Source organism: Ixodes scapularis, unplaced genomic scaffold, assembly GCF_016920785.2.
Source record: "Ixodes scapularis isolate PalLabHiFi unplaced genomic scaffold, ASM1692078v2 PGA_scaffold6__148_contigs__length_123643588, whole genome shotgun sequence".
Taxonomy (NCBI): Eukaryota; Metazoa; Arthropoda; class Arachnida; order Ixodida; family Ixodidae; genus Ixodes; species Ixodes scapularis.
Genome location: NW_024609881.1, coordinates 49,606,556 through 49,633,551, shown reverse-complemented (window position 1 = coordinate 49,633,551; position 26,996 = coordinate 49,606,556). Strand labels below are relative to the sequence as shown.

Sequence of the window (26,996 nt, the reverse complement as noted above, 5' to 3'; positions counted from 1 at the left end):
TGCGTTCCAATTTATATATATTGTTTTTCGTGTTTGCCTGAGCGTACGAGCGCTTGACCTGTTGTGATGTTGCGCATAGCTTTTTCGTAGTGTCTTTTTTTCATTATCTGCAATTTTGACGCCATCAGGGCTCGGCGGTTGCAAATGGCGGCCACGACAGGCGCGGCGTTTCAGGTTTGCTGTTTCTGTTTTCTCGCAGGTGCTCCCATATCGACGCCGTTGTTCTACTCGCGCCAGCGGCTCCAAGCAGCCACAGATACGCTTTTTGAGCACCTTTATAATAAAAAATTGTCCGATGTAGAGGGCGAATGCGATGAAGAAGGCGATGCTGCCGAGCCCCAGGGGACCGATCCGGCGCAACCGTACAGTGAGAGCGAGAGCTCTGATGATGAGTGCGGACTCGGAACAGCCAGCGGATGGAAAAGGAAACCATTTCAGAAACCAGACTCTACATTTCAAGGAGACGTCCATGAAATGCCGGAATCAGAAGAGGAAATACCGTTCCCGTATCAATATTTTAGACGGTATGTTCCAAGCAGTGTCGTCCTGGAACTCGTGGATACAACAAACCAATACTCGGTGCTACAGGAAGAAAGCTCAGTGAAAACCGATGAAGAAGAAATAAGTCGTCTTGTAGCACTCCACCTCACATTGGGTGTTCTGCGCTATCCGATGTTCAGACTCTACTGGAGGCCGAGCATGAAATCGGCTCTTGTAGCGTCAACAGGACTGTCACGCAACCGCTTTGAGAAGCTGCGGAACAACCTGCACATCGTTGATGTCAACAACGCCAGCACGATTGACCGCCTTTGGAAGGCTAGGCCGCTAATGGATGCTTTTCAAAGATGGTGCAATGAGCTCGATCTAGAGGAGCGCCCTTCGCTTGATGAGCAGATTGTGCCATTCAAGGCCCGTCTTGACATCAAACAATAAATCAGAAGGAAGCCAAACCCGTGCAGCGTGAAAATATTTATGGTTTGTGGCGAATCTGGCCTTATTTATGACTTCCTTCTATACCAAGGATCCACAACTAGCTTAGCTGAGGACCTAAAGTGCAACTTTGGTATCACAGGTGCGATAGTTCTGCGTCTGGCTCAGCGCATTCCGTCCGGTTTGGGTCATAAGTTGTGTTTTGATAACTATTTTACGAAGCCTTTGCTTCGTGAAATGCTGAAGAATAAAATATTTGCTGCCGGAATAGATAGGTCCAACCGGTGTGAGAAATTTCCCTTGATGAGCGAAAAGGACCTCAAGAAAAAAGTGCGTAGCTCATCTGATTGCCTCGTGAGTGGGGATGGACATGTGGTCGTGACGAGGTGGATGGATAACAGGGAGGTGACCTTGACATCCAACTTTGTTGCTGTGGAGGACGCAGGTACCGCTCGCCGGTGGAGCAAAGCAGACAAGTGTTTTCTCGACATCAAACGACCAGCTGCAGTGGGTGCATAAAACCGCAGCATGGGTGGTGTCGACAAAGTGGATTTTTTTTGTAGCTCTTTATCGCACGACCATCCGGTCGAGGGCATGGACACTCAGGATGATATTTCATTTCATGAACCTGGCAGTTGTGAACGCCTGGCTCGAGCACAGGAAAGACGCAGACAGGCAGCTTATCTTATCCAATAAACAGCTCAACCTATTTGACTTTACCTTAGGTGTCATTGAGGCGCTTTCAGTAGCTGAGAGCAAACCTCTAGCACGCAAGAGAAGGCGGCCCTCGGATTCCCCTCTGCAGCCTTCAAAGCAACCTAGGTTCGCAGAAAACAGGCCATTGCAAGATGTCAGGTTCGGTCAAATGGATCATTGGCCCATTCAGGACGATGCAAGATGGAGCGCTGCGCTGGAAAAACTCGAATAATGTATGATAAGTGCAAGGTTCACTTGTGTTTGTTCAAATCAAGAAACTGCTTCAAGGCGTTTCACATGCGGAACTAAGACCATTTGTGCTTCTTTAGCCTTCCTACAAAGTTTGCAAATAAAGCACCCGCAAATCTCATTTTACAAACCTTGAGCCCTGATGTCCTGTTTAGACTCCATAACCGTAACTCGGTTTTTACTTTGACTACAAGGCTGCAATTTTGGGTGGGTATTATTCGACCCATAAAAACATAATGAGACACACTAAAGAAATCTGCACTCAAAATAGAAAATTCAGGGCCGAAAGGGCCAAAAAGGCCGAAAAGTCAATTCGCACAATGCTGCGCGATCATATCTTGAATTTCCTGTGAGATTCTGAGCTTCCGAGAAATTGGAACTGAGTGCCTAGAAAACCTAAATGGCAAACGAATCGTGGTCGAATTGTTTTCAAAATATTGTGTGAAGTGAAATCGTGACCATCACTGCTTGAGTGTAATTTTCTGAAGTGCTTAGGTTTGAGGATGGTCATAAAAATGCCGCCTTACAAAAAATTGTCCTGCAGAGCTAAAGTAATACATTATATATATTTTTAACCATAATGTTTTAGGTAGCGATTTCATAGAGATGTCACAAAAACGCGGCTGCGAGCAATTTGGACCACAGACAATAATCGAGCGGAAGATTATTCGTTGATTAAACCGTAGTATCAACCAAATTTGCAGCAAATATTCTTATCTTAGTTACTCTGCATCAAAATAATTACTCGGCACTAAATATGCTTCCACTCATTTTGAAGCAAGCTTTCCCTAATAGATTTTTTTCTCTACATTTGAGTCTTACCAGAGTCGTCGCCGTGTGGATTATCGATGTCGTCAAGATCTAATAATGAGTGAGCCACGAGATCATCTTCTGACCGGCCATTCGACGCGATTGGCTCGATTGAGAATTTGTTGTCGAGGATTCCCCTCTAGAAAAAAATTGGGCGTAAGCAAAACATTAGAAAAAGACTTGTGTGCAACAATATATTTTAAAAAAAGCTTAGATATCGTTCTATAAAAAGAGAAGTAAATCATACCACTTGAACAGTTCCTTTTTCTTCATCAACAAACACAACAGAGGTGTGGTTTCGGTCTTGATAAAAGTTTTTTTCAAGGTCCTTGCCATCCAGCTACATGGAATGTTTTAAATGATAAAATAAATTTTGTAATGACTCCGCAAACACTTGCTTGCCCCCCAAAACTTATTCTCCGTTTTATTTTGAAGGCACCATATTTTTCATCCGCTTACAAACTTACCAAGAGGTTTCCTAGTGCCACAATCGGAATAGCAAATTAAACTATCACCATATAAAATTATCATCATCCCCATCATGTTCTTTTGTCTGCTTACGAACAGTGAAACTGATGTCGCACATAGAACACATCTTAAAATTTCGATGACCGCTCAATGCTTTTGTTATGCAATATTATATCTGGGTAAGGAAACTAGCTGAAATGGTGTGATTAGCAAAGGTAGTTGCAGATATAGGTAAATTAAAATGAAGAAATATAAATTAAAAAACTAGTATAAAACTCGCAGAAAATATTTTGCTTAGGGTACAGTATAAATATTTAAATATAAAAAAGGGAGAACCTAAACCTCTGAATGTCTAAGTTGGAGATGTCGATACTGGTTCTACTAAGTTGTATAAAATATTGTATCCAGTTAAGGGGCTGGATAAGTTTTTTTTTTTTTCGAACGGGGAAAATGGGGCTAACCATCAATATTACTCGCGGCACCTAGAACCACTAGCTGACGAAGTTTGTATAGTCAATCAGTCTATATACAAGCACGTATGCCAAGGAAACAAGATGGAGCTCAAGCCTTGTCAATCCTAAAGTAGGAAGACCACATCGTCGGGGAACTCTCACATAATAATAAGACACTGGCAAACGTAACAGTCCTAAAAAATGGAGCGAACGAGTACGTACATTTTCATTGTTGCTGGGATTGTACGAGTACAGCTCGAAACGGCAGAATTAAACTCAAGATTGATATGGATAAAGGAACAATATAAATTGAATATACAAGTTGGCGACATCACACATAGATGCTGAAGCATCAGCATTTTAAACCATACAATAACTAATGCAAACGCGTTGAAATTACGATTACCTTAATTGTTAAAAATAAAGAAAACTGGCAATAGTAATTAAAGGCAATTATAATTGCTAAATTTTAAGTGCATATTATCACAAGACGGTTTATCGGTAACGTCCGTCTTAAAAGTATCATGGCGACATACTATAGCTCTAAAAAAATTATACGTACGACACCTAGTTTAGGCATTAAATCCGTTCCACTCGGGGATTCGTTGTAGGTTATGACTGTTGGGAAGAAGTTTCACGTCTAAAGTAAGCTTACTTTGTGCAAGGCTATACGTCGACTATCAGCGAAACGTTCACACGGCACCTAGAATTAGGTGCGTTTTGTGTCGTTGCTAACAAAGCTCAGAACAAACGATTTATTGCCAATATGTAGAAGCTCTCGTCAGCCCCGTTCTTTACATTTCCCATGCCTGGATTGTGAAGCCTTGGCGGTACCATATTGCAACTATATAAAATTCTTCTTTTTAGGCTGTACATATTATTCATAGCGGTGAAAGGTTTATTAATCCGGTATGTGCTTGGGAGTTATACGGGCAAGAGGATATCACAAGTCGTATAAGTAGTTAATTTGTTCATTTACTTTTTTATTGAATATAAATCAATATGAAGCTCAATGGAAAATATGCGAATGAATGAACTCTACTTGATCCATTGTAAAGAGTTCCACGAAGCTGCCGTAAGACAAAATCTAAGGTGGTTCCGGGATTTGAACTCCGGGCCTCCGAATATTAGAAAGGTATTGAGAGTAATGAAAAACCGCTAAGTTTGTATATTTTAGAAAAAAACTCGATCAAATTTGTTGAGTGGAAAGGCACTAATGTTACTACCTGAGGTACAGGCGGAAGCCTTGCGTTCCGAAAAGGCAAATGATAAGAAAAGAAAACTCCGCGTGGCGCCGTCGTAGTTGGATACACTTTGGCGGCACAGAGGCCCGATTCACACTTCGGGATTAAAAACAGCGCAAAAAACGAAGGACCAGACGAAGAAGAAACGCGAACACAGCGCTGTGTCCGTGATGCTTCTTCGTCTGGTGCTTCGTCTTTTGCGCTGTTTTCAATCCTGATGTATCTCGTACCAACTCACCCTGGCCTCGCCTTTAGCCAGATGCACAAAATTCCTATAGCTTACGAAAACCTAGCTGAGAATTGTGAAGGGAAAGCGACTTTCTCGTACAGAAAAACAAGAACATCTGGCGTCCCGCAAGCTCCCGATTGACACGAAAAGGGGCTGTTGCCATAAGAGCCAATCGGAGAGGTCGGCATGATCTAAGGACGTGGATTTTGGATCACGTGCCATTTCCGGCAGCGCTTGTATGGGTATCATGTCCATGTGGTGTAATGTCGACATAATGAAATCGATTTAAATGGTCCCGAATACCCAGTGCTGCCGTGGAGCGGCATTGTCGATTGTTACGAACTGGATCGCTACGAAGTCAACGCAACTGCCGGCGTTGCTAAAAAAAGACGGCCCGCATGGCTGTGCAAAGCGGCGCATATGAAACCAAATCGCCGCGGCGTCCTTCGTGGCCTCGGGGATGCAGGAGGGAGACGACGTTCAGGGAGATACGATTGGACTGCAAGAGTGTCAGCGAGAGCCACGTAAATACCCGTCCAGTTTGGAAACGGAACCGCGCTGGCACCGAGATGATGGACTGCGTCTCGGTAGCCGCTTCGAGAACGACGTCTTATAACGGGCTGAATCAATCGCTGGGCCACTAGACAATCGCAACTCAGTGCTGACGTGATGCTCGGCAGAGAAAGGTTTGACCGGGATTGCACAGCTCGCGAAAACTGTTCTAACTCGACATATGTTGTTGCATATCGTCATGTCGGAATAAAAAGCACATGCTATATAAAGTGTACGTACCCATGTCGCAAATCAATTCATAAGGCGTTTAGTTTAACTTTAAAACACGAAACAGAAAAACAAAACCGAGGGGTGTGGACTGCCACTTCCGACGAGAGCGTTCGCCACCGTTGATTCCGAAAACAAGGGGACGACAAGTGGAAGAAGCTGACACTCTTACCCGGAAATAGAAGTCAGGGTTCAAACTATTCATACGGAAAGGGTCCACAAAGGTGCCGCGAGAATATTACACTAGGCAAGCCAGCCGATCGTGGTTAGACGGTGTTGGCCAGGGACCGTCAAAGCAACGTTGCGTCGGAGTACATTCCTAGGCCTAGCATTCCCAGTCAGCCCCTGGCGATCGCGTGGTCAGTCATTAGGGAGTTTTCGTAAATCATTATACATCTAAATCTATGTTTACGACTTATCATTATCCCCCCACATTATGTCCTTCTGGGCAAATAACTCACCTGCAAATTCAGCATTAGTTCAGCTTTCACGGTGTTTATTTGGAAAATTTTGTGAAGCCCAGAAGAACACTTTGCTGAAACCAGCAGGACTGGAATGTACTCACGAATCTGTCGTGTCGATTTACACCGTCGTCTTCTGAGAAAACAAAGTTGTCCGAGAACACTCTGCTCTTTTCGAGGCTCAGCACGAGTCCGGGTCGAATGTAGAGCGTCTTTTCGCCATTCAGATCTCTCGATTGAAGTATTCTGGGGTACACAATGTTCTCCGAAGGAAGCGCTGCAGCTGTATAAGTTCATTGGTAGGTTAGGGTAGGTCCGCGCAGACGTCGGATGTAATTCTAGAGCTCAAGGTTTCACGATACCCCTTTTCACAAAAGTTCGCACCGACGCCGGTCTGCCATTGCTTGATCACATGCTATGAACTCGTGTTGGACACGAGCGATGCGTCAGCGTTCGGCGAGGACTCGGATTGAGTCACCCGCTTCGTTTCCAATGAATGGATGGATCGATGTTAATGGCCATACCCTTTGTAACGGGCGTGAACTTGCGCCACCTAGCCTAAGTGTAAAAATATCAACAAGCAATGGCGACCAACAATGTTGCAAGACGGATTATGCAGACCACGAAGAACGAAACACTACGATTTCTCCACAATTTTATTCAGCCACCAACGTATTGTGAAAGGGAAACTCCGGTGGTTTTTCCGAGGTACCACCCAAACTAAAGCACGTTTCCGAAACATCCAGGCACCACTCTTCCCGGCATGTTTATTGCTATCGCTAAATTGAAAAGAGTTACTGAGAAAACGTCGAATGAAGAATTAGTACGAAACCGACATTCATATTTTCCCGCGCTTGCCAGTGGGGTGACGTCACATATTGTATAAATTGCAAGTTGATCAGGCAGTTATGGTGAATAAGACTACTGGGCAGTGTGTCGAGTGCCGACGGAGGGGGGTGGGGGGGGGGGGGGGGGCTCTTTTAGGGATGACCGGATGGGCGGCCGCGAGCGGGCCCAACCTGTAGTAGGCGTGCTGCCGGAGTGCGAAGCTCAGGCAGCGGTAGCGCTTGGCTGGCTTGGCGTTCCGCACGGGTTCGATTGTTTGGTATTATTTGGCTGACTCTTTACGGTACTCTTTATTTCTTCTGTTTCACATATTATTTATGCTACTTTCGTTGCCAAATACTTTGTACGAGACGTGCTTCTTCGGGCAGGACTCCACAGCGACCCTGCTAGCGCGAACACGACATTGGCGCTTTTTCGCACATACTTCGAAAGTGTATCAGCGAAAACGAAATTTTATCCCCTGCATAATAAAACCGAATGAGCTTTTCCCGTAGGAAACAGAACTTTGCTAACCATCCTTTGGTTTTAAGAGAAAAACCGGCGATCGGTTATTCGCGCCAACAGTGTTGGGTTCTGCATAGGCGGAAAGATCTCTCTCTCTCTCTCTCTCTCTCTCTCCCCCCCCCCCCCCCCCCCCGCGGGGAAACGTTTGGGACGCTTGAGACATCCTAAACGTGTGTAATCCCCTGGATAACGTAGGATAAGCACGCTGACGGCATGATACCTAAACAAATGTCTGCTTTTGTGACCCTATAATTTGCTGTCCTTGCAGTTGTGATCAGTGATTTCCGTGGTTTCAGCGCACTGACCGTAATGAATTGTTTCAACGTTTGGGAAAACAAAATGGGGCCTACAAAACGTATTATGTCGTCTACTTCCGTAGGCTGCAAGTCTGCTAGAGGTGCAACTGTCGTCATTGGCAACTACTTCCCTTTAGTTTCGAAGGAATTTCCAGCACTAGCCTTTATCGTATTTGCTAATACTACGCAGGGTCTTCGAACAGAACTGAGCGAATAGTTAGGAAAATTTATGCACTCACCAGCTCTGGTGACTTCGTACCCGAAGCTTGTGAAAGGATACGTTTTTATTTATCCACTGAGCGCCAGCTATCGACATGTGTGTGCACCAGGAGGCATAGATGAGAGTAATGAAGTGCACCCAGAGGTTCTCGAGGTCATGGTACTTGCTTTTCCAAAGAGCTCGGGAGAGGAGTAATGGAGGAAGAAGTCGGATCCCCCCCTCTCCCTCCTCCCCCCCCCCCCCCCCCCCCGGTAGTGGGCGCCTATGGCGTTCTGTGCCTCTACATTCCCCAGCGTGAGGTCGTGATATTGATGAGCTTTGACATCTTCAGGATAAATGACTCAGTCTCTTGCGCTGGGTCACAAGACCTTTCAATATTCTTTCTAAAAAAGAGAGCTCTTAGCACCTCCTTACTGAAAAGACGGAGTGCTGGGCCAACCCTCATCTTTTCAAAGCCGTTTAGAAGAAGATGTACTTTGCTCTTTGCTGTGTAGAAGCCGGTGCCTAAGAACCGACTTAGCAAATTCTTTAAAAATTGCGAAACGCAAAAAAAAAAAAAAAAAAAAATTGTAGAGCACGATTGTCATCACCTGGGTGGGGGAACTTGCACCTGATGCTTGTGGCAGGGCCTGCATTACATGACGCAGAGTCTCCCGGCCACTCTTCTTAATGTTGGCGGACCCCGTTTCACGCCGACCGAACTCGGTAAGGGAACGAACAAGAGAACGGGCCCCTTTGCAGAACCGGTAGCCACTGTTGCACCCCGGCACAAAACACGTCCTGCACCTCTTGTCCCGCTGTCCCCCCATCATAATACGCGTTGTCTACATGCCACTGAACGTCACCGATCGCAGTCAAGTTCACTCAGTCATTAAATGACACTACTGCAAAACAAAGCGAAGACGCGAACCACGCGAACACAAAGAGTACGACAGCACGACAATCCGAGCGGGAAGGAGCACGCCTGTTACCCGCAGCGCCTCCTGCCGTCCTTACGTGCCGTCATCGATGCGCCGACCTCCTTTCTCCGTTGAATCTGCGCGTGGACGACACACTGCCCAGTTCTAACACATCATCGGGCAGTCAAAAAGTTACAGTAGTTTGAGCGTTTGTTTTGCTTGTTTTGCTTGCGTGAGTTTACACAGCAATCATTTCACACCATTAAAATTCTTCTAATCCGTCGCAAACACAATGTACTAACCATATTAAACAATTGACGTCAGGTTTTCAGTGTATCTGGTAGAGCACCTGAGTCTCTTAGACCAAATTTAAAATATCAACAACTGCGCAAAGAAAAAAATCATTGTGACGTGGAATTTTGGTTACTAGTTCAGATGTGGCTGGTAATATGTTGAGCCACATTTGAGGAACGTCAGTTTCTACCCAACTTTCGCCAGAGAGCTTACCGTGTTTAGACATAATGTAAATGGTTTTTTGGAAACCAAGTTTTCTGGTTCGGGGCGTTTATTATCTAAAACTAAGGGCACTGTCACACTTACCTGCAAGGACAGCTGACAGCATCAGTGCTACAACGCAACCAACGTCTTCTGACATTCTGCCTGATTGCAGCCTTCCTGTGCACGTTGCTTTCGGCAATCTCCAGGGTTTTTATAGTCGTCCCGAGTCATCCTCGTAATCAACGCGGTTTTTCAGAGTTTAGAACACGACAACGGTATGACCTTTCGGAATGTTCAGAAAAAATGTGCATTCCCTCCTTGAACTTTTTTGTTCATTGTCACGCGACGCCTCATGCCACTCTGGAAGGGTTAAATTACTAGAGCCAATTAATCATCTCGCGTACGTCATGTACTTGACTAAAACCTGCCCCGACAACATGTTCGGTCACCTGGACTTAAAAGGTGTTCTAAATTCATAAGCCCCGCCGTACCAAGACCAAAAAGGTTGTCTCCAAAAGCCAACGGGAGAGTCGAGGGAACACGTCCAATAACCACGCTGTAAAAACCGAATAAAAATAAAAATAACACGACTTTTGCGGTTAAAGGTTTCGTACCGAAAGTTCAAAATAACTTAAGAAAGTCTTCAACTGGACACAGGTGGAGAGAAAAACTGGTAGAAACATAACCTTTAAGCGTGAGGTACAATAATCCAGCGACAGGCCCAAGGCATTTCGTACAGTTAATGCCAAAACAAAACGTGTCTCGAAAGAAATAATAAATTAAAGATTTCTTATTTTTTTTATTCGGTGCCCACTGCGATTAATGAGTCAGAGTTGTCAACGAAGTCAGAACGCCCACACATGATCGTGGCTTTGGACAACCCTGTCTCATGCCGTGAGCTATACCTTAAGCGCAGTTGCGCTAAATATTTTCCCGACTACTTGATCTTCCCATTTTTAAAGCTGCTTAATTTGTCTTCCGCTGTCCGCTTTTTCTCCAGTTATATCTGAGTGGCGGGAGTTCCTGATTGATGACCGTGCGCGAAGACAAGACGTCGCCAGCAGCATAGATAATCATCGTCTTTAGGTGACAATACGGCAGTAAAATGGCCGTTAACTATACTGCTTGCCATGCTCATTCCAAATTCGCCAGGATAATCGGAAAATTCAGTCCGGCACCAGCATCACATTTTATGTTTGCCATAAAATTTGTTGTGCTCTTATGAAGTGCACAAGGAGTGCCTAAACTGAGCGACTATTCAATATGTTCAAACCATATGGCATCTACATGTATTCATGTGTGTGCTGTGGTTGTGTGTTAGAACTTTATTGTCAGAGGGACGCCCCGTGCGGCGTTGAGAAGAGGGTCTGATGGCCTCATGTGTTCATACGAAATTAAAAGTTATTTCAGTTTTTTTTGACGAACTAAGGCATCTGATGATGCGCAATATGAGAAGGAAAGAAATCAGAACAACGTATCTGCTCGAAACGTAAGCGAATCTGCCAAAAAAAAAAACAAGATGTATAAAACTAACGTTCTATAATAAAATATAGTAGAGCATATATATCACAGGCGCAAGGTTGGTGGTGCAAAGCCCGGATGAGTAAGATATCCCCCGCGTTTCGAATCGAAAGCCGTTTTCGCCTTTCCACCTGGGCAAATCGTGCTCTTTCAAGACCTTTACGCCGCCATTACTAATCAGACAACTGCAGATGCACGGCAGGTGTACCCTGCTGTGCGTCGGAGCACGCGTGCTCTTGAAGTACGACAGCGACAGCACTGTATTCTGCAGCGGAAAATATGCCGCTGTTTGTGCATCAATCTTTTAAGCGAGCGAGAACGTTTCCGACGAGTTGATAAAAGTTCAACAATTGGATATTAGCGAGCCATTCCCATATATAAATATGGTAACAGAAGCGAAAGCATATCTCTTTCCAGGTGCGTAGCGAGATGGGTGGCCCGGGGGGCTCGGGCCCCCTCCAAAGTCCTCAGTTTTGCTGGGACCTCCTCTTTCCCCTCTCCCATTTATGGTGTTTTGCCATGGGCAGCCCCCCCCCCCCCCCCCCCCTTGCTCGGAAACGAAATCCTGGTTACGTGCTCGTCTCTTTCATTTGAACTTGCTGCAAAAATGCTTAAAGGGATGCTGAACTGAAATCTGGATTCCATAAAACACGCGGCAAAAGCGTGCCACGGAATGCTACAAACACCGAAACATCACTCATACAGCGATATCTCGAACGGATGACCGTATTTTTCAAGAAAAGGAGGCGCATTTGGCAGGAATGTTTACGTCAGGTTTCTCCGAGAAGGAGAGGGGAGGGCCTCGCGTAATCTCCACCTCGCCGCCTTGAGGAAGCGAAGCGAAGAGAGAAGGAAAAAAGGTATCTTCACGGTCACGCGCCTCGTCGACCTGGTTCAATCTCGACCTCTTTTTCCCAAAATGCGGCCGCCCATTCGAGATATCGCCTTACGAGTTGTCGGGATTGTAGCGTCCCGCCTACATCTCCAGCATTGTTTTTTTCTGAAATCGAAATTTCGATTCACCATCCCTTTAAGCCCATTTCACCGTTGGTAGTACAAATTTATATAAATCCTACTAGCACGGCTTCAGACGACAATTATCGACTGTGACAAGATTAACTGAGCGTTCATGAACTTCCGTTTGAAAGTAATTATGGGGGCCAGGTAAATGTCAAACTTATCCAAATTATTCAACAGGGTATCCAACACGAAGTTATTATTCAAACTAGAAACAATGTTAGGAGGAGCTAAAATTCATAATTAATTAACAAACGACCTCGTAGAAAGCTATCTGTACGTTACAATGAACGCTGTTCATCATCGAAAAGAAACGTCCAATTTGGCATTTTTTGTAATCTAGTTTCGGTTTGTATATATTTATCTGAGTAGTTCCCATGCTGACTACCAGGTGTGACTGTCTGTATATAGTTCTTAAAGCCCCTCGATGTGTTTGCGTTGGTTTTAATAGTTTTATGTCACACGCATCACGTGACACGTATACTTTGGTTGTGGAACACAAAGATGTCTTCGACGTCTCCTTGAGTACCCGGCCTCCCATTTCATCAGAAGACACAACATTTGGCGAAAAGAAGATGGAATCATTGGAATGACGACGATGACGTCGACTGCTTCAACTATACTGTGGGGAAGATTCCGAGAGTTCTGCCCTGACTCAGGTTACATCGGTTCGTACCTTGAGCGGTTCGAGCTGTATGCAGTGGCAAACGATGTTGCCAAATGCAAGAAGCTGCTTGTTCTTCTTACCGTGATAGGCGAGAAAGCCTACGTGACGCTGCGCAGCTTACTTCTACCGAAAACACCGACGGAAGCCGTATATGAAGAGGCTGTGGCGTTACTGCGAAAGCAGTACGCTCCAAAGCGATGGGTCGTCAAGGAACGTTACCGATGTCATCGTCGTGGCCAGGGTTGAAGAAAGCATCTCGGACTTCGTCGTCTCACTCAAGACATTAGCAGACACTTGCGCCTTCGGCACTTTCCTGGAGGAGGCGTTACAAAACCGTTTGATTGCCGGGCTCCGAATCGAAGACATTCGCTGCCGTCTGCTTGCCATGGACTACAGGGACGTCGCGTAGGAGCGCGTTTTCAACGTGGCAACAGCCATGAAAGTCACAAACAAGGACACCAAGAAGATGCTACAAGCGTACACGCTCAGCACCGCCGACGTGAACTGGCAACGCCGGCTCAACATGCTAAGCAAGCAAGGCTACACCAAGCTGCAGAGCAGCTGACGCATAGTCAACCACAAGGTAGCTTGTAAAAATGATCGACCAAAGACTGCCGTGACCAATTTCTATCGATGCGGAGATTCGCATCTTCCCGGTCCGAGCCCATTTTTGAACAGTACATGTTTTAAATGTTCTAAGAGAGACCACGTAGCTAAGATGTGCAAAACGAAAGCAGTGCATAAATTTGCATGTGGAAAGTCAGAACGTGAAGAATCAGGAAAGCCGGAGACAGACCTGCGGTCTGTCATAGCCCTCAAACGAGTAACAAACAGTCCCGCGTTTGTTGTAAATGTCAACATGAGCGGTAAAAAGGTTCCAGTGAAACTGGACATGGGTTCGACTAATCTGATATTGGCAGAGAGGGAGTTTATCAACCACTTCCCGGGTGTAGAGTGCTCTGATGTGGTTGTGTAACTTATTACGTGCAACGGAACGCCAGTGACTGGGAAAGGTAGCGTAAAAATTCAGAGTAGAGTACAACGGTCAGACGTACCACTTGCCGCTAGTGATAGCTAAGAACCAGTGTGAGGGACGCATACCGACTCTTCTTGGCCGAGATTGGCTTGCCAAAATTAGACTAAACTCGCCCGAGCTCATGCAGGTGAATTAACTGGACGAGAAAAAAATCTCTCAACAAAGAAAAGCTCTCGAGAGAAAAGTTGCCTGGTGTGTTTGAACCAAAGTATGGCGCAATTAAGGGTTTTCAGGGGAGCAATGTTGTGCGCGAGGATGCTAACCCCGTGTTCTGTAAGGCGAGACCAGTCCCCTAAGCTCTGTCGGAGGTGGTTGATAAAGAGATCAAAGACTTTGAAAGAGCTGGTGTCATCTTTAGAGTGAGACACATTGCCTGGGCTACGCACTTGGTCATAGTGGCAAAGAAAAACAGCACTGCTCTTCGGGTTCGTGGTGACTAACGGGTGACCGTGAACCCCTACATAAAAGTAGACCACCACCCTTTTCCTGCTCCTGAGGACATTTTTGCGTCCTTAGTTGGTGGCACTGTTTTCACAGTACTAGACCTTTCTAATGCATACTTGGAACTCGAACTCGACGAGTAAAAACAATAGCTACTAACTTTGAACCCTCACATAGGCCTGCTCAGGTTCCGGAGATTGCCGCACGGGGTGGCAGGTGCACCCGCCATGTTTCAGGCAGTCATGAATCAGATTCTACAAGGTATACCTGGTACCGCCTGTAACTTGGATGATGTGCTCGTCGCTGTTAAAGGCAACAAAAAATGATACACCAGCGTGGAATAGGTGCTGCAGAATCTTAGCACTCACGGCATCCGAGTGAATGTTGGAAAATTCAAGTTCTTTCAGAACAAAGTTCAGTACTTAGGACACATGCTGGATAGTAGGGGACTACATCTAACAGAAGAAAAAGTGGAGGCGATCCGCAAAGCCCCCAAACCAACAAACATGAACCACCTTAAAGCATTTGAAGGTCTCGTAAACTATTACGCTATATTTTTGTCAAATTTGGCTACTCTGCTTGAGCCTATGCACGCGGTTCTGCGACAATGCAATGAGTGGGAATGGTCAAGCCAATATGCTAACAGCTTTAACGGGTGTAAAAAGGTTCTTTGTAAGAGTCAGATCTTGGAGCTGTATAATGTGCACGAAGAGATTCAGCTGAAATGTGACGCATCGGCGTATGATCTTGGCGCGGTGTTGCCCGACATAATAGACGGTGTCTAAAACCAATTGCATTTGCATCTAGATCGATGTCGCCTGCAGAGCATAACTATGCCCAGATCGAGAAAGATGCGCTTGCAATTTTGGTTGGAGTTAAAAAGTTTCAGATGTACTTGTATGGACGCACCTTTAAGGTTTTAACGGACCACCAGCCCTTGACGATACTTTATGACGCTAAGCGTCCCCCTATCGCAGTGGCTGTGGCCCGCATTCATCGCTGGTTGACATTCCTGGCAGACTACAGTCACCGCATTGTTACAAGTCGGGGAAAAATAGCAGTAATTCTGAAGACCTGTCAAAATTACCCCTGCCCAGCGCGACTGACTACTCAGATGAGGTATTTTATTCTTCACCCACGAGTGAACTCCCAGTAACCTCGAAAGATATCGAACGGGAAATGGCAAAAGGTCATTTCTCTGTACGAGAAATGACCTGTCGAGGTCGGCCTTGAAAAGTGCCTGATGAGTATCAGCCATTTTTCGTTCGAAGGTCTGCGCTCTCTGTCGACGTGGATTGTTTTGTGTGGAACAACCGAGTAATTGTCGCAAAGTCCCTCTAAGGTGCCATGCTTAGCTTGTTGCATGAGCAACACATAGGCATCACAAAGATGAAGCAATCGCTAGAACCATGGTCTGGTAGCTAGGCATGGACAGAGGGAAAGGAGAATGATGTAGCTGAGGAAAAGTGAAGGGAAGAACAATCAAAAAGGAACGAAACAGAGGGAACAAGAAACTGAGCACAATGATTTATCTCTCGACCATCCAGGTGGGTTGTGGACAGAGATATGCGACTTGGGTTAAAACAAGCTGAAAGACAAGGATTCAATGATGTCTTGTTCTCTCTTCATCCTTTTTAGAGCGGAGCTCTTAGGAGGCCGTTTAGGGGTTGAGCGGCGTCGGCGTCGGCGTAACCGCGCTTTGCATTATCGGACAGTTCCCATATTGACGTCACACGTTACGTCACGTGTGAAATCAGGAGGGTAATATCTCCCGGTTAATCTTGGCGGGAATTGTTTCCACTCAATTTACCGGGAATATTTCACACGTGACGTCACCTATGATGTCACCCAAGGCACTGACACTTGTGATTTCACACGTGACGTGACGTCACGTCCCCTGTAACGCAACACATTGCACTTGAAAATGTTTCCGTTAAATTTAGCGGGGAAATTTTTCCGTTAAATTTAGCAAGAAAATATTTCCCCTAGGTTTAGCGGGAAACTTTCCCCTCTAAATTCAGCGGGGAAATGGACGCCACGTGACCTCGACAAAAATTCAGTTTTGTTCCTAAATTTAGCGGTGGAAGTTTTGTCAATTTCACGCTAAATAGCGCGGGGATATTTCCCCGTTAAATTTAGCAGGGAAATTTTCGCTTAGTTTAGCGGGAAATTTAGCGAAAATTTCCTGCTAAATGGGAGGATAGCAGGGGGAAAGAAGGAAAGGATACGGAGGCGGATGGGAGTTTGCGTTCGCCTTCGTACGCCGCCCTCCTCCTCCTTAAGGAAGAATTTTACACGTCTTTGATAACATTATCAGAACGCTTTCATTCCTCAGGATGTTTTTTTATGTGCTTCATCTTCCTCAGCCTCTAACAAACAAAGCACAAAAACCGAAGAAAATATGTGCAAGGGCCTCTCGGAAGCAGTGCAATTTCATTTTTGCCTGGCTTCAGTTTGTCACTTGTAAATATTCTTTTAGGTTTGAAATCTTCCATTCAAAAGAATTTTTTCACAAAAAGTTGCTCAATATCAGCTTATATAGTACTTCCGTATGTTCAATCACTTTAATGCAAAATAATTAGTGCGAAGTTCAATCTGTATTCAGGTGTACTGCATTCATTTAGAAGTATAAAGTTCTAGTCAATTTGATATTGCGGGAGTTGCGGGCTGCTCAATTTTCCATTAGATATTTACCTTCATCTTGAAGCTTCCGAGTTCTAGGGAACTTGATGCAGCAGGTGTAGAGGTGTGCTTTTTGCACTTCAAAACACGTGGCAGTATGTTTGGGAGACCGCTCTGTCAGCCAGCCTTCTTTGTCCTTAAGGTGCAACCCCACCCTTCGTTAGTGTGATTCTGAACCAAGAGATGGCGGTGGGATCGCCTTCAGGCCTGTACATCAATGAGACAAATCGTGAGTAGGGATGTCGCGAACTTTTGTCGAACCGGATTTTTAGGTCGAACTTTCGGGGTTCGACTGGGTCGAACCGGTTCGACTTTTGCGGACAGTGTGGCCAGACCTTGATAGATGCATGTCTAGGTTTGGAGAATTTATTTTTATGCAAATGGTTATTTTATTTTATGAACAGTTTGAATTAAAAGAAACCACTTCTATTCACTAAAGACGTTAGTAACTTAATTTTTTTGTACTGTATTAACTGAAATAACCAACCAGCGGTGCCCTTAATTCATCCATTAGCCATTACCATCCAATCCGAAGCCAACTGGCCAGCCTGTCGCGCATGCGCACACGAGTCAAACCTCAATACAAGGTTCGTCGAAATTTCCACGAAAAGTTCGAAAAAGTCGAACCAGGTCGAACTCGAACCTCGGCCGGTTCGCGACACCCCTAATCGTGAGTGGTGGCGCTTCGATACAGGGTTTTTTTTTTCTATATCTTGAATTTGACATCACTGGTCCTTCGCTTGTTTTTTTTCTGCACGAGCTTCCTTTGGAACGCGCACGGCTGCGCCAGTTCTCGAGCAAGGAGGCCAGTTGCCTACGCTCCCAGCTCACGTCCCAATTAAATATGGTCAGAGCAAAATGCGAAAATCATCCTTATCCAAATGGCGAAACACATGTACAACAAAACAACCGATGCATTGAAAAATATAAAATTGCTTGTGCGCCGTTAGCATTCCACGGTGATTTTGAAGGCCATATGACGGGCCGGGCCTATTCTCCTGCGCGCGTTTGGCTCTTTGCGGATTTCCAGGAAAACGTGATGACGTGATAAACTTGGGTTTCCAAACTTCTAGCTCGAGAAGTTAAATACATAAAAAATCAAAACAAATGAACTATTTTTTCCGCGGTCAGGTGTCTCATTTAGGTAGCTGGGTATTCATTTTGAACAAAACCAGGAGACTGGAAAACACAAAAAAATGACACTCTGTTTTAGATATTGTGTTTGGTAAACCCACCTTAGGACTGGTGCGGGGGTCATAATAAAAAAAAGCCAAGGTTAAAAATTAACCAGCAGCAATAATTGATAAGAATTAATGTTATTGCGAGTTCAGTGGTAATTGCAATGACTGCCCAGGCAAAGATTCTGGGTCTGTGGATAGCTTTTGCACAGAGTTTAAGCAATATACCAGTCTTAATTTGGTGATTTATGCGCGCAAATAGTGGTGTGCAAAAATTAAATAGATGCAAACGGGTATAGTTTGACGTTGTATAAAATATAGTGTAAGCACGCACGTGGTACGCTGATTAAGACTGAAACAGCGCTACATTTTACACTAGCGTTGAGCGTATCGCAAGCTAAGAGCGCATCTAAAGCTAAAGCTTGTACAAATATAATGCTCAGGCCGTAATCTTTGAAGTATATACCAACTCGCCCAAGCCTCAACTTTAGCATACTTTATGACCCTCAGATTTGGTGTAAGTTGTCTCCTGATTGCTTGCAACAGAAAGGGGGAAGCATTCTAACTCTGGGTTGGTAGAAAGCTCAACCTACTGACAGCTACCAATAATCTCGGCGCCGATTGTGAGTATTCACTGAATGCCAATGGTCGCGTGCCTAGAACAAGTTTTATCCAGGTGATTTCATACAATCGCAATTGTTCTTGACAAACAACACTGTTTATTTACGCAAACGGCCACATGTGAAGTTTAACATATTTTGTATTGATTGTGGCACACGTGACAAATAGCATAGGTTTTTTTTTCTTTTACAATTTGCGATGTAGAATGCTCCTGGGTTACAGTGCTCTCATTGCATGTAGCACACAAAAGAACACGAGATGAATCGCAGGGGGAAACAAAAACAATAAGGATAAACAAGTGTGTAATCACGTAAAAACTGAGAGTATTTCACATATGCAGAATGTAGCTTTGTTTCACTAAATACATTACCAGTAAAGTATTTGGTTTTATCGTGCGAGCGAAGCGGAACATATGAACATGCTGGCGTGAACTACTCTACCAGTAAAGAAGCTCACCATCCAAAGCATCGAGCTCGCTTTTATAGCTTTTTGTTCGCTCAGACCTTTTGAAAACCCAATTACAATCAATTTTATTATTTCAATTATTTTTATTAGGCGCACCTATGTGTCTTTTTTGTATCTTGCCGTCACGTGCCATTTTCTTAGTTATATAATATTTTTCTATAGAAGTCCGACAACTATAGTCTGTTTCATCATAAGAGCCTCATAATCAAAGATGTAGACAAAAAAGAAAAAAAGGAAAAAGAACGCGAACAGGCAAACACATATTAAAATGCAATGTAACGCCGGATTCAAAATTAGTCGCTAGTTTTTTAGAGAGCAGCAGTTTCGTAGGATTACACTGTTACCCGTTGAATGTTATAAAAAATGCAGTACAACTGTTAGCTCAGGGTCTTTAACGTGCATTACGCAGTATATGTGGTACACGATCGCACGACGGTAGGATGCAGATGGGCGACTGAACCCAGGGTCTCTGCTAAAGCCCCTTGATAAAGGCGTTTTTTACAATTACCGCCAACCATTGTGGAAACGCGCAAGACACGTGCCACAAGCGGGTGCTCCGCCGCCATTCGCTTTCAAGGGCCAGTCATTTTAGTGCTGCGCCGCCATTTGCCTCTAAGGGCCGTTCGAGACACAGGCCTCGTGCATTGGTACAATTGACGTTACTTGAAAGACCAACGCAAACATATCGAGGAGATTAAGCCCCCGCACCGTGGTCCTCAGTGAGCTCCGTGCTTTGAACGGAGCTCGCGCTCGAGCATTTCTCCATGTGCTCTGCTCTGCGGTGCCACTGCACACTCGGTCAACGATCCGCCACCGCACTTGGTTTAGCCTGCGAGTTAAACCAAATGAGAAATGCAACTGCCAATCGTCATGATTCAAAAGTGCGACTTTCTCAGCATTAGTTTCGGTGTTAGGGAGCTTACGTAATATTGCTTTGGTTTGTCGCGAACTGTTTAAACATTTGTGGAGGACGGAAAAGTGTTTCCTGTGATTTCAGATAAAGCTTCAGATGACTGACAACCATCATTTTAAGCACCAAGATGTGTATGAAGCGTAGCTTATTCAGTGGCTTTAGTTTACCCCGACCTCATAGGCACAGAAAGAGGACGAACAGCTTCACCTCGGGCTCTTGGCGCTGCTTCAGTGGCTTCATCAGCCCGTAGCGTTGGCTGCACTCCGAACTAAGGTAAAGCAAAGCAGATATTTAGACCTTAAGGTTTCACAAGCCAATCCAACAAAACTCACTTAACACGCCCATATAAAAAAAATGCGGGTTTATTTTGACTAACTTGAAATCTTTTGACGTGCAACCGAAATCTCAGATTGGCTTCCGTCGGATTGTGGGTACCTCGGCCGATATTTAAACCCGGCCAATATGGATTCATGGGCCAGCGCGTTGGCTCAGAGACACTGAGACGATTGAATGTTTTGTTTTAATATCATTGCCACTAGATCCACTAAATTAGCTGCGCTTAGAGTATCGGCACTCTGTCCCCCGACATTGTTGTGGGCGCCGTCATTTTGGTGCTTGTGCAGAGCAGACGCAACTGCCGATAGTTATGATTCAAAATTACGACCTCCTCAGCATTAGATTAGGTATTAGGAAACTCATGTAATATTGCTTTGCTCTGTCGCGAACTGTTTAAAGATCTGTGGAGGCCGGAAAAGCGTTTCTTGGAATTTCAAATAAAGCTTCAGATAATTAGCAACCATGATTTTAAGCCACAATATGGCCAAATGTCGTTACTCTGAAGCGCAGCTTATTTAGTGGCATTAATTGTCACTTAAGAGCCACCGAGCTGGTTTATGAAACAAACTATAGCCAAACCATTCCGATAAGCATAGCTTGATTGCGAAAATGATTTTTGCAAGTGATAAAAACATTAAAATGTTTTCGCACACGTGGCCAAATCTGAAATGACGGAATGCATTTTATGGAGCCCATTTCATTTGAATCGCGTCGGGCATGTGTACCGACGCACAGTAGAACGCGCGCAAGAAGAGCTGTGGTGCAACCGCAGCCTCGCGCTTGTTGTTCTGACATCCCTGGCTCGCTCATTACGGGCGTCCAGGCATCTGACACCCTGACATCTGCCGCTTTTTCTGTCTTTCACGTGGTGTTCCAAGCGGCACATGACGGAAAATGCACATCGAGCTGTTCTTGAACACGTGTCGCCATCTGTGCTTTATATTAAGAAACTACAGTCTGCCGTAACTGAATGGGAAAAGTTTGAGGTCTTATAACATGATTAACGTGTAATATATCAATATGGAAGTTCTGAAAAATGTAATATTGAAGGATGCTTCACAATTTAATGTCTCGTTATTTTGATTAGTTGACGTGATTCCGTTTTTATAGTGCCATAAAATAATACCTTTTTAAAGTTTATTTTTTATTTCAAAATATACATTATCTGTACAGTTCGTTGTATACTTTTTTAATTTATTACATCCAACCGAACGTTCACGTAAAATATCGTGTGCGATAAGACGTTATAACTCGAGAAATATTTTTTTCAATGTTAGGGACTGTGGCCTATTAAAAGATTAATAATTAACTAACAACTAAAAATAATCCTAATATCGAGACATTAAAGCATCGCTGAGAAACAGCTCTTTAATTTGACATTAACTTTATAATTGTAAGCTACATAGAAAGAAAGTTATAAGCCGTCAAAAAAGCACCAAAACGTCATGAACGGTGGGGTTGCACCTTAACTGACGAGGAAATGTTTATTTGTAAGGAGAATAAAATATGGTTCAAGGGGTTGCCGCGCCCCTCGTGCAGGTGAGTTTTCTCTCGAGCCTTCGGCACGTTCGTGTCTACTTCGTCTTTTTAAGACTGGTGAATGCGTTTGACCAGAGCCGTCTTGTGGGAAAATCTGGCCAATAGGCGGAGCAAAGGCCGCCGCCAGCGCCGAATATTCCCCCCGCGGTTAGAGCGTAAACTAAATATGTGACGACGGGTCGAGCAATCCGCAAACCGACACGTCACATTATTGGAAACGACATTTAAAGCGATACTGAACCGAAGAATTTTGTGTCCATAATAAGTGGCGCACGTTCTTTCCACGAGCCAGCAGCCGCCGGTGTGCGCGAGAACATGCAACAAAAAATGACGTCAAAGGCCTCCATTCGCGGTTAAGATGACAGCGAAATGTATGGGCTTCGGGCTAAAGGAGAATAAAGACAAGTTTTTATCTACACAGTGGTGTCTGGTGTAAAAGGTAAGCGATTAATTGGTCTAAAAAGCACGTAGCTTTCACTTGTAGAGATGAAAAGCCTGCCTTTATTCTACTTTGGCCCGAAGCCCATGCATTTCACTGTCCCCTTAAGCGCGAATGGAGGTCTTTGACGTCATTTTCGTTGCGTGTGCTCGCACAAACCGGCGGCTGCTGGCTCGTGGAAAGAACGTGCGCCACTTATTATGGGCACTAAATTCTTTGGTTCAGTATCCCTTTAAAGCGTGAAATAGAGGCGTTCAATCTCGCAGCAGCACGACGACGACGACTACGACGTTTAGAGGATGCCACACTTCGCGTCGGCGGTGCCTCAATCTAAGCCCTGGAAATTGGTACCTCGGAGGCGGCAGTTTTCTACGTTGACTGGGTTACCCCTTGGAGCCTGATGCTTCGACTCCAGTGAGCGACAGCACCATCATTCTCCTGGGGCTCCTTTGTGCAACCGTGCACCGATCGAACGGCAGGCTACAGATCTCCTTGGTCCGCTGCTGATCCGCCTCAACGAAATGTGGAAATCTTCAAATTGGACTGACATCCTCCGCAATAGCAACAATTCATCTCGTCGTCATCTCACAAGTATATACTCATCGCATTATCATGTTCCTTAAGGTGTATCCACACGACGGACGGGGCCGCGGACCGATTGATCACGTGATGCGCGGCCCGCGGGCCGCCCGGCTGCAATGAGCATCCACACGGCGAACCAAAAGAGCAGACGACAGAGCGAACGGGCCGGTCAAACCCTCGACCTCACACCTCCGCCCAACGCATGCAGCGAGCTGCTTTGAGGCTATTTGTAAGGAGCCAAGATGGAGGTTGAACGAAAGAGACGTTTGGCCGCGGTGGCCCTGGCGTTGAATATTGAGGACGAGGAGGACTTAAGTGAAACGAAAAAGGCATGGGGACATTTTTAGATGATTATTTGAGTACTCGTCGCGACTATTGTCCCGCAAGGCGGGGAATTGCTCCACGAGCGCGATGAAGTAAAAAGTTGCATCGTCGCACAACGAAAGGTTCGTCTTCTTCGTCATCAACAGGTGGCGTCAAAAGAGAACGACTTTGGATTTGGATTCCACTCCAAACAACAAAAGTCTGCTTGTTGCCAGACTTAGCGCTTCAATTATACTAGAAACGCCGCGGTCCGCCGCTAAGGTCCGGGCGAGAAAAGTCGCTTGGCATTTCTCACAAGCGCGGGCCACGGACCGCCGGCGGACCTCGAAAACCGGTGACGTAAGATCACGTGATGCGCGGCCCGCGGACCAAAACGGCAATTTGGTCCGTCGTGTGGACACACCTTTAAAGGTGTATCCCCACGACGGACCAAATTGCTGTTTTGGTCCGCGGACCGCGCATCACGTGATCTTACGTCACCGGTTTTCGAGGTCCGCCGGCGGTCCGCGGCCCGCGCTTGTGAGAAATGCCAAGCGACTTTTCTCGCCCGGACCTTGGCGGCGGACCGCGGCGTTTTTAGTATAGTTGAAGTGCTAAGTCTGGCAACAAGCAGACTTTTGTTGTTTGGATTGGAATCCAAATCCAAAGTCGTGTTCTTTTGGCGCCAACTGTTGAAGACGAAGAAGACGAACCTTTTGTTATGCGACGATGGCGGCATGGTGCGACGATGCAACTTTTTACTTCATCGCGCTCGTGGAGCAATTCCCCGCTCTGTGGGGCAATAGATGCACGCCCTTTTCGGTTCAGTTAAGTCCTCCTCGTCCTCAATAGTCAACGCCAGGGCCACCGCGGCCAAACGTCTCTTTCGTTCAATCTCCATCTTGGCTCCTTACAAATAGCCTCAAAGCAGCTCGCTGCATGCGTTTGGCGAAGCTGTGAAGTCGAGGGTTAGACCGGCCCGTTCGCTCTGTCGTCTGCTCTTTTGGTCCCCCGTGTGGATGCTCATTGCAGCCGGGCGGCCCGCGGGCCGCGCATCACGTGATCAATCGGTCCGCGGCCCGGTCCGTCGTGTGGATACACACACGCGGCACCGCGGGCCTCCGTGGAACGGGCTGTTGCCTTTCCGCGGTGCCGCCGCTCCCCAGAGCGAAATAAAGGTATTATTATTATTATTATTATTATTATTAAAACAGTTCAGTACAATTCTTATTATACAGCGCGAGCGTCTTGAGACGCGGTTTGCTCGGCTCGGGTTGAGACGATCCCGGACGGCTCGTGCGCTGGCTTTGGCAGTGCTTTCCTTCCCCCAGTCTCAGCTGAGACGCTGTTTCTAGGAAGTCGACTCTGGTTTAGAGCGCACGTTCGTTTATTCTACCCTTGAATATGGGCTTGACGAAAACCTCACATGCACCAAGCTTTCAGTCACCGGGAGTTATACCTTTTCACTCTAGCAACGCTGAAACGGCTTAAATTAGTCGTGTCACATATTTAGAGCTCGCGATCACCGCTAGGGGATGTTTCGAGGACTGTGGTTGGCCCCGAGAGGCCCGCCTATTCAAACCAATGTATGGAAAAACTCCCAGTAAACGGCTCTGCGTTTGATGTACCTGCTGCGCCCCTTTTGCCAGTGTTTTTTTTTCCCTCGTGCATGCCGCACGCTGCTGCATCTCTCTTCTTTTCACGTACAATACGTTTAAGTTGTGAGTTAATGCTTGTCTGTCTTCTGTGTTCCTTTCCTTTCCTTGTCATGTCGTTTAACACCTGAGGCTGGTGAATAAAATTAAGAACTTTTAGTCGAAGACAGAGACACAGAATGGAATGTTTCAATGACGTTTCCTTCTGCGTCTGCTCTTCGACCAAAGGTTCTTCATTTTCTTCATTTATCCCAGATATTAAACGACATGACTACCTGCCACCAACGTTACTAGATTACCTCAGTTGTGGAACTCCCGCGGAAGGAGGTACCCCCCCCCCCCCCCCCCCCCCCCCCGTTTCACTCAGTTCAGTCCGCACCTCGTCGTTCGAAACGCCATCTTGAGTTTCGTTTACGAACTGCGAGTTCCATAGAGTACTGCGGAGCGCCAGCCAGACGCTGCGCTTCGAAACGTACGTATGCCATAGAATACACAGCAGTTACCAAGGCAGCCGTCCGGCGCGTCGAGCGACGGAAGGCGAGTCGTGGTGAGTAAGGGGGCTACTGCTCGTGCATTCAGCGTCTGTGAGCAGTTTCGTAACTGTTTGATCGAATAAAGTTGGCTACCACCACCTCCCTTGCGCACTCAGTATTTTCACGAGCTGCTCTTGCCTTCGTCTTTTTGTACGCTGTTTTTTCACCATATTCAGTCGGTATGTCAAGTACCCAAAGAAATTGCATTCTCATTGTTTTTTTTTTTGTTAAGTGTTATAAATGTTAGTTCATATATTAACGCAAATTTTTGCAGTTATGCTGAATCGTGTGTTTTCTAACCACTTTTTAATTTAAAGGACCCATGAAGCAAATTTTGGGCTGGGATAAATTAATTTAGATTGGAATATTGATAACAGCATATCGCTTAGGGGACCAAAGAAAAAAGAAGCTCGAAATTCAAAAGCCTGATTTTCGGTACGAAAATTTGAAACCAGAGCGGGCTGGCACCCAGAGTCCAGGTTACAACATGTTCGGTCACCTGGACTTAACGGCGTTCTAAATGGATAAGTCCCCGCGATGGCAAAACTAAAAAGGTAAACTCCAAAAGTCAAAGGTAGAGCCAAAAGAACACGTCCAGCAACGACGCATCAAATTTTTGTTTTAATAAAACGATTTGGCAGTTGAGGGTTCCGTGCCCGAAGGTCAAAAATAACTTAAGAAAATCTTTAACTGGACAGAAGTGAAGAGAAAAACTATCGTAGATGCATAACCTTTAAACTCGACGTATAATAATCCAGCGACAGGTGCAAGGCATTTCGTACTGTCTATGGAAAAACGAAGCGTGTCTTAAAAGAAATAATAAATAATGATTTCTCATTTATTTATCTGTTGACAACCGCGATTTTGAAGATCACAGTGGTCCACGAAGTCAGAACGCCCACTCATGAGCGTGGTTTTGGACAACCCTGTCTCAAGCCGGGAGCTATACATTAAGCGCAGTTGTGCTAAATATTTTCCCGACTGCTTAACCTTCTCGTTTTTACCGCTGCTTAATTTGTCTTCCGCTGTCCGCTTTTTCTCCAGTTATATCTGAGTGGCGGGAGTTCCTGATTGATGACCGTTCAAGAATACAAGACGTTGTCAGCAGCCGAGATAACCATCGCCTTTAGGTGGCAATACTGCAGTGGAATAGGTGTTAACTATACTGGTTGCCATTATCATTCCGAATTCGTGTTCAAGGTAATCAAAAAAATCAGTCAGGCATTCTCACATGTTATCTATTTTCTGCGAGTTCTTTTTATTTTTTCGCAAAAATTCGGTTGTGCTTCTATGAGGTGCACAAGGAGCGCCAAAACTGGGCGACTATTCATTATGTTCAAACCTAGGCATCTACATGTATTCATGTCTGTGCTGTGCTTGTGTGTTAGAACTTTATTGTCAGAGGGACGCCCCGTGCGGCACTGAGAAGAGAGTCTGATGGTCTCGTAGTAATACGAAATTAAAATTTATTTTACTTTTTTGACAA

The 26,996-nt window shown here is 45.4% G+C and overlaps 1 protein-coding gene across 1 annotated transcript in view; it reads right to left on the bottom strand.

The window, feature by feature from the left end:
* LOC8053269 (venom metalloproteinase antarease-like TtrivMP_A) overlaps positions 1–9,739 on the bottom strand; it is a 45,634-nt gene extending 35,895 nt beyond the window's left edge. Inside the window, exons 1-4 of the mRNA XM_029974969.3 lie at positions 9,685–9,739; positions 6,424–6,602; positions 2,933–3,025; positions 2,698–2,824 (exon numbers count right to left, since the gene is read on the bottom strand). Coding sequence (XP_029830829.3) covers positions 2,698–2,824; positions 2,933–3,025; positions 6,424–6,602; positions 9,685–9,739 — 454 coding nt within the window. The remainder of the gene's footprint in view (positions 1–2,697; positions 2,825–2,932; positions 3,026–6,423; positions 6,603–9,684) is intronic.
* Positions 9,740–26,996: the final 17,257 nt, after the last annotated feature.